This window comes from Anopheles coluzzii, chromosome 2 (assembly GCF_943734685.1).
Source record: "Anopheles coluzzii chromosome 2, AcolN3, whole genome shotgun sequence".
Lineage (NCBI taxonomy): Eukaryota > Metazoa > Arthropoda > Insecta > Diptera > Culicidae > Anopheles > Anopheles coluzzii.
In genome coordinates this window covers 86,090,369-86,104,104 of record NC_064670.1, presented here as the reverse complement: position 1 = coordinate 86,104,104, position 13,736 = coordinate 86,090,369, and the positions used below count along the sequence as shown (strand labels likewise).

The 13,736-nt window shown below is 37.6% G+C and overlaps 1 protein-coding gene across 3 annotated transcripts; it reads right to left on the bottom strand.

Annotated features, from left to right (window-relative positions):
* Positions 1 to 643: 643 nt before the first annotated feature.
* On the bottom strand, positions 644 to 11,940 carry LOC120951711 (zwei Ig domain protein zig-8-like). 3 transcript variants are annotated; one of them, XM_040370566.2, is made up of 9 exons: positions 11,661 to 11,940; positions 9,918 to 11,180; positions 6,156 to 6,307; positions 5,397 to 5,474; positions 5,153 to 5,285; positions 4,923 to 5,042; positions 4,692 to 4,794; positions 4,423 to 4,520; positions 644 to 3,377 (listed from the first exon to the last, which is right to left on the bottom strand). In XM_040370566.2, the coding sequence occupies exons 2-9, from the start codon at positions 9,982 to 9,984 to the stop codon at positions 3,208 to 3,210; spliced, it is 921 nt and encodes a 306-aa protein (XP_040226500.2). In that variant the 5' UTR covers positions 9,985 to 11,180; positions 11,661 to 11,940; the 3' UTR covers positions 644 to 3,207. The 3 variants fall into 3 exon arrangements, with proteins under 3 accessions (XP_040226500.2, XP_040226502.2, XP_040226503.2); XM_040370568.2 differs by having other exon boundaries at positions 9,918 to 11,309; positions 11,724 to 11,940; XM_040370569.2 differs by having other exon boundaries at positions 11,724 to 11,940.
* Positions 11,941 to 13,736: the final 1,796 nt, after the last annotated feature.

Genomic DNA, 13,736 nt, shown 5'->3' with positions numbered 1-13,736 from the left:
CACATTCAATCGCATCAGATTTTAGCCCACTCAGCCTAGCTAAGAAGTGTCACGAATTCACTTATCAGGTATCACTACATCAACAACAACAAAAACAACATCATTATTTACGTGGTACTGCTGAGTGCGGGTTTTGTCTCACCTGCCGGAAATTGATTAATTATCTAATGCCGGCATCTTCTTTAAGAGCTGAACGTTCCATCCCGATAAGTGCTGTTGGCATAATTTATCTACAATCTGTTCCGTTCCGTTCATCCATTTTGCTGTTAGCGATTTTTGCATCCAAAGAAAGAATGAACCGCTAAGAAGAAATTGGCAAAAGAATGGAAAAGGCTTTGCAAAATTGAGCTTCTAGCAAACTGATTTAATAGAAGCAAAATCAATAGCGTGCAAAAATCAATTAAATTAGCGGACTTTTGATGTTGCAAAAGAAGGGTACATGTTGCTCTTATGTAATATATGACTTATCTATTGTCAATATCATTCTTAGTTTTATAAGCAAACAAACTTATGCTAACAGTTATTTCGGATTTTTCACTCGTGCTAGAGCAATATTTTTGTAGTGTTTTGCACGAGTGTTTTTTGCGATGTATTGATTTCAGGTAACTACACAAAAAATACACAGTTTCAAAGATGACAATTTCGTTTTTATTTCTCCTGTGAAGATCCGGCTTTCTTGTTATACAAGGTTTTTTTTATAAACACTATCTTATTTTGTCTAAAACATGTTTGTATCCCATTTTGAATTATAAACGTGTAAGCTTCTTCATGTATCTGAGCTTCGTCAATGAACAAGTTAGTAGTAAATAATTACACAGTTTTTAATTAATAAAAAAAACAACAATATAAAACTCTTATAAGTATTGTATTCAAAATAACACCAGAATAACAATAAAGAAAACGAAAATAGTTTCTTACATATTTTGCCTTTAAAAACGATTAAATAAATTCGATGTCTAGAGAGTTTTGTACAATCATCACCGTCAAATATGTTGCACTATTTCGATGAAATTACCACCGATTGAATCGATGGTAACATTTTGAATTAAAACTCTTCTACATGCAATACATCCATATGAATGTGTCCAGTAGCTAAACAGTCACATTTCGCTTAACGTTAAAAAGTCTGTAAATTAACATTCGTAATCGAAACTCCAGACGATGTGGTTCGTGCATTCCATAAATCAGCTGTTTTTGTAAATTAACATTGCAGTGATGCAATTTTGATGAAATTTAATATGAATCAAATCCTCTATTGTCCTAATGATTGCTCCGGGCAAATTGTTCTATCAATCAATGCTACGTTGTTCTACAGAGTGTTTGAGCACTGTACAGAATGCGTGTGTGTCACGTTTATGTTGCATTGTTGTGAAATGATGTGCTATGCTACAGAGAACTGCTCGTATTGTTTAAATTGTGTCCGTACAGTGTCCAATTTACCGTTTTCACTCAGCTCTTTGAGTACAGAATTGTGAATTTTAAACCAAGTAATATATGTACATCGAATGTTGCTATCATCAGTTTTGTCGTTTTCCTAACATTGTTTTTTTTTTATGATTTTTTATCAATCCTTTAATTAAAACGTTTCCAATTATACGATAATGAAAGCAAAATAGGAGGATCAATAATATTTATCGAACAAAGTAAGTTTATTATTTGAATAACAGTCGATACTAAAACCAAAGACTGAAAATATTTCATGGAAACCCTATGATGAAGAGTGTACCAATAAAAAAAAAGTTATAACAACCTGTTGAAAATCAGGTCCAAACCCACATCCTGTAGTACACTGCTGCTCACATTTTCGACAGTTTAAAATACAAAAAAAAACATCCACAATCCATCTTGCATAATTTCCGGTACCCCTAGGGATGTTCCTCTGTTAGCCATCCCAAGTAGATGCGAATAAACGCAGAAATGAAATACGTGCAAGGTAAAGGCCATTTTAATGACGAAAGGCCAGGATACCTCCCTTAGATGATCAACGGCGTCATCACATACACTGTTTTTTTTACCGATCGATAAAGCCCAGGCCAGGTGTATGGTGGGATTTGGTCGGATCCCTTGAATCCTGCTCCATCTATTTTAGCAACCCACAACTCTTCGTTGCCGGCTTATTTCGCTCATGCAACAATAATCAACCATCCACCACTGAGAGGGAAGTTTGCGAACCACTGCCGGTCTCAGATGGCCCCTCGAGCAAACGGGTGCTTCTGGTAGCTTCCGCCAGAAGGATTGTTTTAAATACTGGATCTAACTTTCGAACAACTTCAAGATTATCGTTAACCCCTGACTACTGACAGCAGTTTCCGAACGCTTCGGGAAGAAGCGATGACAAATTAATTAACAGCCTTAACAAAGCGTCACATTCGTGAGCATCAAACTAAGCGGGGCGGGCGAAAAAGATCAAAGTTCCTGTTCACACCACAGGCAACTCATCGATGTGATAATGGAGCTCATAAAAGGATTTCCCGTTGCTAGGATGAAGCACACCGCAGCATGCTTAAGCGTTTTTGGGAACAGATTTTCATACACGACTTACTTTAGTGATGGAAATATTCGTTAAATTATCACTCAACTTAACAAATGGCTTTTGGTGAAAAATAGTTTTGATCTGAAAATCAGTACAGAAAATGGTTGGCCATAAAAAGGGTGGTAATAATGCAGTTGAAATGAGTGTTCTCTTCTTACATCAACTTATGTACACAAACAGAATCGATTCAGCGAATATTTGTTTCATTTTGTATTACTATTCGTCTGTTATGCATTGGAAAGATCCTTTCTTAGTGAATTTATGTTTAAATGTTCCAGCACCGGTTCACTTTTTAAAGGTACAGTTTGATTTCATGATGGTGGCCCTACTTCTAAGACGGTAGTTAATAATCATAGTTCATGCTACAGTTCAGTCATCCCATTCCGAGACTGTCGTAGGATCTTGCAGAAAGGGTTTCATGAACTGTGTAACAAATGGCTATTTTTTGTGATTTTAACTGCAAGTGGTGACTTTTTTCTGATTTCTTACGCTACTTCAATGGTTGTGAGTGAAAAAAGTGAGTTTCGATTTTTTACAATGATACAAACACGTTCTCATGAGACTGAGTTGATAGAAAAAAAATTAAATAAACGTAATCCCTGCATCTGGCTTTAGACAAACGTTTTAGCACTCTAGCACTTACTTCATTGCCAAATACAGGGCAATGCGATGGTTCATCTTACGTCATTTACACCACTCAAACTCCATACAATCAGTCTGATTTTCCCTAACAAATACCTTACTAATGCTACCTCACCTAAACATATGATACACGCCGTTTGTAGCAGAAGCGTTTGAGACACTTTAGATGCGGCGTTGTGCTGCATCGCGGCAGGGTGTTCACCTGAAATGAAACGAACCGGGAAGGTACGTATGGAATGTTCATTATTTTATTTCGTTTTAAGCAATAGGTTGCCGTTGCCTGTTACTAATGCGAACGTTTAAATTTCGTCTTTATAGGAAAATACTAACATGATATACAAAATGTCTATAGCTTTCTAATATTTAAGCCTGGTCTACGACTCTGAATAGACATTACATTTTCTTTAAAAATACAATTACATTTTCTTTAAAAATAGTCACAAGAATTAACTATTTCTTTTAACCTTAACAAAGCCGCCAAGGGCCGCATAATAGGCTCCCGAGGGTCGCATGCGGCCCGTGGGAGGAAGTTTGGAGACCCTTAGTCTACACAAAAGATCGGCTGGCAATTACAGCCAGATATTAATATGTTTGCTAGTAATTTCTAGCATGTTCAATGATATCATTGAAGTGATATAATATGAGATATGGAAAGCTATGGGAAAAGCACACAACATCATTCGAAACATCGTTTTATCAGTTTTAATGAGCTATTATACTGATTTGTTTGTATTGCAGACCATGACCTAATTGAATACATAAATGTTTTTCGTGCTTTTACTTCCTACTGAGACATTTACTGTAATGATGGTATGTCTGCGCGTGACAAACAAAACATGATTCTCATGTCTTTGGTCGTTGACTAATTGATATTGGTCGTTGACTACTTTGCCTTTGAAAACTAACAATTTTAACGATTGATCTCAGTCAGCTTTAAGTGCCTTTAGTCGTATGGAGGCTTTCAAGAATATCGTAAGATAAATTATTTTTTAAAGAACAACAATGTTCCGCTGTACGAAGAGCAAATCTTTCCTCGCTGTGTTGAAAGGAAAGAGTAGCTTGGGAACGTAAAATTCTTTGTATATGTGCTTCTGTCCGCGATGCACGATTGTACATAATGCAATTGCAATGCGTGAAAGTTTTCCATACGTGTTTTATTTCTATTTTAATACTGTGTATGTTGCTATAGTAATGAGTCTTTTGTGTTCGGTAGCATCTGCTACATTGAAATGTTTGCACAAACTTACCACTAATCACATGGGCACACACGCTTGCCGATTTTGCCATTGTTGGAACGCAAGTATAATTTCCTGTATCACTTTGTACAACCCTTTTGATTTTTAACCTTAGTTGGAAAAGAAGGAAATATAATAAAACAGATATTGCGTATAAGTTTACCAAGAAGGACTTCAGACGGATTAGAATGCGAAAGACATATATTACGTTCAAACGAAGATCTAGAAAATGTTCAAACTTAGAGGATATTTTCGTCGAAAATATATGATTTTTTGCTCACCTAGATGTCAAAACATCGGTCCAATCTGTTTCGACAATAATTCTACGCTTTTCACTAGGAAGCAGTTCATTTTCTTGGGCCAAAGGCTCGATGAGTGTAGATCCTGAAAAAAAAAACATACGTGTACATGTCATGAAACAATGCAAGGCAGCAATATGGCTCAACGCATTGCTGGCGCAAATTGAATGGTACATTCCACCTGTTACATCCGTTCGAGGAATGGCTACCCACCTTTGTACCAAAAAATTGTCCCTAGCTCATGTGGTCCCTGCTGAATGACGCAAGTCATTGTGATTTCACTATCGGATTTGACAAATATGTCCGTCGGACCAAGAATTCTCGCCCGCAGCTCTGCCAGATGAAGAAAAAGGTCGTATGAGGTGAGTTGCTTCCTTAAGTGTTTCACACTAAATAGGCAGGATTGAAATAAAACAGTCTCAATACGACAAATTCATACTAACCAATAACATTAAGTGTATAGGACAGTGACATTTTAGGTTCGGTGTTAATTTGACACTCGTACACGCCGGTGTCGCGCACTTGAGGATATTTTATCTGCAGCGTCCAATTGACGGAACCTTCTGGGTGGAGCACCTGCAGTAAAATAAGGAAAGGAAATAAGTTTTTGAAGCACGTTCCTGGAAAATTATTTTATATCCGTTGGCCGTAAATATTCAATGACACTCTCGGAGTGCACGTGCTTACCTGGAATCGCTGGTCCGAGGTGTACGTGGAAGCGCCTGTTGTGAGTATGTGGATATCTCGCTTACGGATCCATGCCACCTTTAACAACGGTAAAGGAGTAAGAATATGTTTTTTTCAGAGCGGTTCTAAAGTTCTAAAAGTATTTTAGAATAATTGAAATTTATCAACGAAATGATGAATAAGTTATCATCTCAATCACTAGACATCCTTACAATTGATTAAAGGTGCTCTGTATATTTTTTCATTACGTGCTTGTTGGAAATTATAGAAATCAGTAATCATCTTCACCTCAAAGCATGGTAACAAAACGCCTGGTCAAAATTTATTATACTACCAAGAGTTACATTTATCCCTAGCTCACAATTTATAGTAAAAATTAAACATCAGGTTAAAATAGCAGAAGTCAACAACGATTGGAAGATGTGAGCTCAATTTATCATCTAAAAACCCTTCTTTGATGTTTCCTCTAACGTTGTATGTGTATGTGAATTGAAAGAAATCATTTGGCAACACAAACACACCGTCAAGTAAAAAAGAAAAACCTTTTCATCCGCAGGTAGCATGATCCTCTATCACGATCAAGTAACAATGTTTTCCCAGCGAAAACCAATTTTACCCTCATCACCGCTGCTCAACAGGAAACGATAATCGATTGAGAACGTGAAAAATCTACGAAATGAATCATCCACCCTAGCAGCACGTACATCAATACGGTGAGCCCAACTATTCCGAGCATCATCGCCAGATACAAATACTTACATCCTTATCCCCAAGACGTTCCACTCGACAGTGCAAGAAACCAGTTTGACCTACGGTTACGGTTAGGTTGCGGGGCACGTCAAAATCAAAGTACGGCTGTAAAGCGGCAGACTCCTCGGTCGTGGTGGTCATCATGGTTGAGCTGACGGAAACTGGGAATAAAAGAAAAAAAAAAGAAGGAAAGCATCGCATGTAATGTAAGCAAAATAGATGTTCTCCCTGTGGAGGCAAGGTTCAGGTTTACACAAGGGCATTTCAAAGATGATGTCTTACAAATAAGACGACGGGCAATTGTTGGTTTTAAAAAAGCGTACTGCATGCTTTATATAACTTAGAGAGATGAAATTTTCAACGTCTGTCATAGACGTTTGAGATTTGTCTTCAAACAGTTTGTAGTTGCAAAAGTTTCAGCAGCAACGAACTGCATCGAAAGTATTTTGGCAGAAACTTTTTTCCAAAAAAAAAAAAAAACACATTACGACTCAGCAACTGTTCGGCTGCAAACTTTTCAGCATCAACGAACTAATAAATTAAGTCCTATCAACTGAAATTTTGAAGCGGGTGTAAAGAAATGATTTATACTTGTTTCTGAAAAAATATGAAGGAAAAATTGAATCCAAAAGATGAAAACATTTACATCGAGCTGATGGTAGAAATGAGCTATCAACGAATCGATTGTATCTTTTTCAGCAGTGAACGATGTGTCCGTTTTATGAGCATTCAGTACATATCTTAATGATTCAGTTAACATTCTTTTTTTAATCCACATTCTATTTCCAAAAGAAGTACTGAATAAACAAACTGAACAACATCAGCAAAATTAGAAATTCAGTTTTTTTTATAAAACATATTTATTAGTGTGCTATTGTACATTTTCAACTTAATCTTACCATATTTAAAAAAAACAAAGGAACATTGAAGGACATCATTATTTATTTCAATATCGTTGTTTCCAATGATGTGGATGATATAGTTACAGAAAAGGCGTAGTACTTTTTGACGAGTTTTGTCAGTTATGTCATGTCAGCTGGTTCAGCAAAGGATAGCGAAGATCGTTAAATTAGAATCGTAATAATAAATAAATTAATAAATTCTATGCTGCTGCTACTCTTGGACATAAAACAAAATTATGTTCCAAATGAGCATTTTCAGACAAGACAATGCTTGGGCGGAGTCAGCTCTATTAAATAGCCCATATTTAAAAGGCTGTCAAAGTTGTTAGAACATTTATTTTTCTGTTATAGGGGCCCTTTCCATTGTAAGTTCAAGGGTGAAATTTCAGCCTGTCAGTTGTTTGCTTGCTATAGCAGTTTTCGAGCAGCTATCTATATGAGTATAATATACAGGTGGGCTTATCCCAAAGTGTATGAATTTAAAAAGCTGATTTTTATCACTTCTGCTTTTGAATGAAGATTTTAAGAGTGTTTTGAGTATTTGTCAAGCCTCAAGAAAGCTTGTTTGCACAAAAGTTTTCACCCATCCTGTCAAAAAGTGATATTCAAATTTGGTTTTAAAAAACGTGCTATGAGACCACCTGGACTACATACACTTTGACTCTAGATTCCACCACCAGATCTCTTTAATGCACCTTGGGGTAAATGTAAACAACACCGTGTTTTCGAGCAGGTACTCGAATCTAATTCTAGCTTTGAGGCTAGAATAATCTAGACTGAAAATTGCAGGCTAGTTTTTTGTGTGGTTTTGTATCGAGTGTTTACATGATTTCAGCCTCCAACTGTCAAACTCCATACAAAAAACTGACTAGAATCGTGAAGGACCCCATAATTGTAAAACGTAACTACGATGTGATAAAAACATTGTTTTATTGCTTTAGTTATTTCCTTCGTTTTCATTAGTATCAACTAAATTCTTCAAATTTTTTACCCCTCAGAAGGTTGACTACGGAATGAGTTTATATCGTTTATATAGCTATTTAAAGCTGTGTCCAGTTAAATGCCAGTCTGTATCCTTCACTAGAGCACGTCACCCGATCAAGTATAATTTTGTAATCTCTAATACCTCACGGACGTGCACATCCTGCATACAAGATCTTGGTGTCTTGCTAGATTGTAAACTTACGTTTGATGGGTTTGATCTTGATAGTGTTATCCCCAAGGATAACCAGCCGTGCCTAATGTGCCTAAAAGCCGTATATTGCGCTATCGTTAGGTCCACCCAGGAATATTGTTATGTAGTTTGGTGCCCCTTAGCTCCTCGCCTAATCAATCGCCTGGAAAGTATACAGCGCAAGTTTACTAGGTTCGCTTTACGATTCCTTCCTTGGTATAACGAGGTCCAACCTCCTTACTATCAACGGTGCCTATTGTTTGGTTAGGAGTCACTTTATGTCAGGAGAAAAAAGTGTATTCCCATTTTGGCTGCTGCAAGGTGATATCGATTGCTCTGCGCTCCTTGCAGCCGTAATTTTGTTGTTGCACCATCTAGAATAGTTAGTACGAATTTTTATTTTTTCGCCGAACGTACGAGGACCATTTACGGACAATGCAACCCATTGAACTTATGTGACTTATGTGTGAGCTAAATGTTATGAGTGACCTGTTCGATTTTAATGTTTCTTTGTCAGTGTTCAAAAATCGTCTTCGTCAGCGTTTTCGTTTTGGTTAGTTTATAAGTATTAGCCAAGCTATTTGTGTAAACCTGCGGAGGTCCAACAATAGATAAAAAAATTAAATTATATACACGGTTTTCAAGTCAACCCAACATCAGAAACGAACTATTTAATCCCGTAAAATACATTTCAACAATAAAAATGGAAAATAGAATGATCTGTCATTGGTTGCTCGGTGTACGCACGACATTCATTTGACAATGTTGAATAGGGATTTTACGGATTGGAAATGAAGCTTACAGTGTTGAGCTGGCTAGAGAAACACTGTAAGGTTACGGTGTACAAATTGTTCATACGCTGCGCTTTTGGCCAGAAGTTGCTATGCGTGCGTATGTTGCACGTTTCAGTTGTTTTCGATCAGTGTATCTCAATTGTTTTTGTTTGAACGGTGTGGTATGAAATCTTCCGGGGAGTGTTGCTTTGTGTTTATTTTTATTTTTATTTTTCATTTTTATTTATTTTATTTTTGAAAGTGTAGTTTCATAATAAGTTCTGTATAGCTCGAATGCCATAACAGCTTTCCATTACCATTACCAACAGCCTTCGCCTCGGAGGATTCAACAACATGCCTGTCATACGTTAAAGCCTCTTAAGGACCAAATCCCCCTGGGTTGAATATCCTTGTGTATAGTTGTAGGTCTACTAAACCATATGGATAGCCAAGCCTAAGGTCGAGGCAGGCCTAGAACGACTATTGTCTAAGCGCCAAATAAGTAGAAGAAGAATATTTTGGTTCAATAATTACATTTTCGCACAACAGTATAACAATTTATTGAGATCAAGTGAACTGCCAAAAAATTACTCGATTCCCTTGTTTGATTGTTTTGCTTACAATCTTTAAAAAATGTTGTGTTCAAGGATTCCATTGAGCAGCAATGGAATTTTCATTCAAACCTCTATATTCATTCTCATTTATTCATGCGTGGAAATTTTAAAAATGTACTACACCACTGGTGCGAAATTTGAGATAAAGATAGAAAAAATCAGAATAACCAATTTTGGGCAAATCGACATCAAGTGGTTTTAGTTAGTTTTAAATAAATATCACTATGAGATGCTGAAAAAATATATCAATTCAAACAAATTTGACAATCTATTTTCTATTTTGATCTTTTATGAATGTTCAAACTTACCTTTAATTCTGCTTTGCAACAGTAGTATGTAGACTCCAACGTAGAAGACATAGAATTGATTGAACATCTTCACTAATTACTTGAAACTGCATATAAATGGTTTGATAAATGTGCTCCACGCAGCTCGCAACCAACCAATGTTAAACTAATCCACCGTCGGGAGACGCTGACTTTCAGAAATGGCAAGTTTTTGTGGATGGCAAATAGGGGCAGTGACGGAGGCAAGCAGCTTCGGCTCGCTCAAACTCAACGCCTCGTTGTTTTAATATGGTAGGTGGTTTCGGTATTAACCTTGCATCCTCAACCCGTGCGTGTCTAATTCGTGTCGAGTCACCCAACTTCCCTCGCACTGCACTAACGGCGGCGGGTCGCCTTCTTCTTCAGCAGCTGGTTGGCCACTTACCCCGGGGCTGGTGTGATGTTTTACCACTGTACACTAACACTCGCGCAAGCGGGCGGACTTTTCCGTACCTTCCGCGCACACTAACAAACCGGGCGGGTGTCACTAGCAGCGCTAAATTATGCTCACTCTTTTTAACCGCAGCCAACGCCTGCTGCCCGTGCCACCGTGGTTTGATCGCCGCACCACCAAAACGACCAGTTTCTCCTGGTTGAGGGCCGCAAGGGTCACGCATATTTATCACTGCCAGTACGCTGAGCGGGTTTGGGAAATTTGCCTTCTCGATCCTAGCTCATGGGATGCGGCCGCACGCACACACCGTACGCTGGCATACACATTCAAGCACACACAAACACGCCGACCACCGACGACATCGAACGCGCGACGAACCATTCATCCGACCACGAGCAACACGACCGACTGCACACGCCAGCACCCGGTAGGACGAGCTAGACCAGCATACAAGTGGTTTTCCGGAACGGATGCAGTGCTACAGCAACAGCAGCAATCTCATTACATGAAATGCATTGTGCTTTTAACAAGCACCTCCTTGCGTCAGCTGTGGCAAACGCTTCCGACGGTGGGAGCGGGTGTGGGCCACGGGCGGAGCCAACGATAGGTTTAATTTAACTTTTAATTAATTTTTACGACGTCAACCGGATGGCACATTTTTACACTGCAAAATGATGGTCACGAAAATGCCGTCTATGTTACCAGGCGCTAGGCATCGTTGTGTAACTTTTCATTTATTCCTCGGATAGCATGTTGCTCGGATGTTGGTACACTTTTTTGTTTTGATCACTCACTCGCTCTCACTCTTCCATTTCCCGTCTTAAGATAAATTGTTGCTTCGCAGATAATGGCTAGGATTACAAACGATAATATTATCAGACGCACGATCCACGGGGAGGGAAAAGACTATGCACAGCAATGGATAATGGTACGCTGTTACATGAACTGCCACTGTGCGGAGCTACGATCATGGTTTCGTTCTGAATTTTCACACCAGTAGAAATAAGATATAAGTAGAATTTAACCTCTCATATTTCTCATTATCACTTATCAGATTCTATATTAAAAATTATAATTACACATTGATTTTGTGTGTGGTAATATTAACTAAAATGCATGCAAAGCGTTTTTAACTGCTTTTGTTGATTGATTCGCTGCTGACCGTATGCTCGATGCTGACCTTCTTTCCAAAAATCAATCAGTAACACTTTCTACATGTTTTTAATCGCCAATTCCATTTGCACTGTATTCCTTGAACAAATCAGAAACTTTAAGGACCAAACCCACACTGCTGACTAGTTTCCAACTTCAGTGCTGTGCCGTACACTTACACAAAATCTATTTACATCCATTCAATCCATTTTTTGCAATCAAACAATTAACCCCAAACTCACTGCACTGTCGACAAGTTTTTTAATTGATTCACCACTTTTGTATCACAGTATTGGTTCCAGAGGGTTGAACAAACAACCCATCGATCCAATAGATTGCGGATACAAATCGAACCAGCTGCCATCTACCACCGTATGGCGAAAAACACTGTGTGCAAGGAGTATCGCTTTGTACGGAGCGTTAGGGATAAACACGATAGCATCAAACCGCGGTTCGAAGGAAACTGAATCCGAAATGACATTATCCGAGTTGTGTTGCATCCTTGCCCAATCTGCAGCAATGGAGAGTCTGTGGAGTGGAGATCGTTGCTCGAAAAGTTCTCCTGTTAAACTTTCCTCTCGCATTTTCTCCTGTTAAATCTCTCGCTCTTCTGTTTCATCTTTATTATGCCACTAAAACAGGGCTCTATTCGGACGGTTTCTGGTGCTCATTGCTAAGGTACTGATGCTAGGTTGTTTTGTAAATGTGCGTGTGTGCGTGTCTGTCGTTTGTGTATTTACTCTCTCCGCATGATTTTTCCGGAGTCTGGAGAGCCCTGGAGACGCCCGGTGTTTTATTCTAGTAGCTTGTGCTGCGCTCGGCACTCATACAGTCCGACCAGTTGAGTTCCACAACGGTGAGATCCCTGTTTGCAGGTAGGTATAAAATCTCGCAATAGCCAAAACACACTAATTGACTTTTTTCATTTTGTATTTCATGCAATATAGTATTAATAGAGTTTGTTGTTCTCTGCTCGTTCGTAGTTTGATCGTATGCTAAATCGTTTTACATCGTAAATAAGTAATAAAATTAAATAAATAAATAATATAAAAATATAAAGTAAATCTCGGACAAGAACTGTTCAGAACAAATAACAGAGTTTCTGGTAGTTTTAATGCTTTGCCATAGTTTGTGATAGTTTTTAGCAGTTTTACAGTTTTATTTTTAATTATTCAACTTATTATTATTATTATTTTTATTATTATTATTTATTTCGATAGTTATCCAGCTGGCATAAGCTTACATAACAAACTTATTCCTATAGTTAATGCTAAGGAACAGTGCTAACAAAAACGCATCGAAAAACATAAGAAGTTGGAGTATTGACCATCTTCTGCTACACATAACGAAAAGACTGCATGAAGACCACTTTCCTTCGCACACCTAAATATTTGGTTTAAAATGAATGTTCTAAAAACATTACGGCCGCACTATTCTTCTTGAATGAAAAAAGTTTTACATTATTTTGTATGATTCAACTATGGTAACAAAATTAGCCATGCACTTTTGATGCATTATTTTGCCTTTTAATGCGCATTTGAAGCAATAGTATTACGGTTTTTATTCGTTTAGAATCGATCCCCCATTTAACAACACGCAATCAAATCAATACAAGATAAGTTTTCGCAATGATGGGTAGGATGAATGGATCTGTCATTTATAATTAGTTTGATTGCTTTCATGGTGCATATAATGAGGTCACTCTAGTGGATAGCTGAATACAATCATTCCGGCAATGCTGGAGGGCCCTTATTTTTCATCGTTAATTTATCACATTCATCAGTTTTGAGCTGTGCATAGCTGCGTGCATAGCACGTATGTATGTATAATTGCTAACAAAAAAGATAACTGATAAGACTAGAAATGATCATAAACAACTGAAACAAATATAGGAAAACTACAATGAATTTCAATTTTATAGTTCATTGCTTTTATATGAAATTGTAATAAACATATTTCAAGCTAAAATTACTAAATGTACTGTATTTTGTTATTTTTTATTCATTGAATGGGTTTTACAAACAGCAGTATAAACAAAATGCATTTTACTTGCATATATCTTATATTTCTAATACACTTTTTTGTTTCTTCGACAAGATATCGTGGGAGTGAAAAATTACTTTTGAATTGTCGCCAGAAAAAAACGCCAATTTGTGACACGAATCTTGTAGGTACATGACCACAACAAGCAAAGAAAGCACTGGTACTACAAAAGAAGAAAAGAAAGTATGTTGTGTTTGTGATGCTCTCGTGAG

Bases quoted from the DNA above. Each gene is read 5' to 3' on its own strand.
- LOC120951711 (XM_040370566.2), bottom strand. From the start codon at position 9,984: ATGTTCAATCAATTCTATGTCTTCTACGTTGGAGTCTACATACTACTG. The intron at 5,043-5,152 runs GTTAGTATGAAT...TTCATCTGGCAG, and splicing joins CTATACACTTAATGTTATTG to AGCTGCGGGCGAGAATTCTT. The intron at 4,521-4,691 runs GTGAGCAAAAAA...TTTCCAACTAAG, and splicing joins ACCGATGTTTTGACATCTAG to GTTAAAAATCAAAAGGGTTG.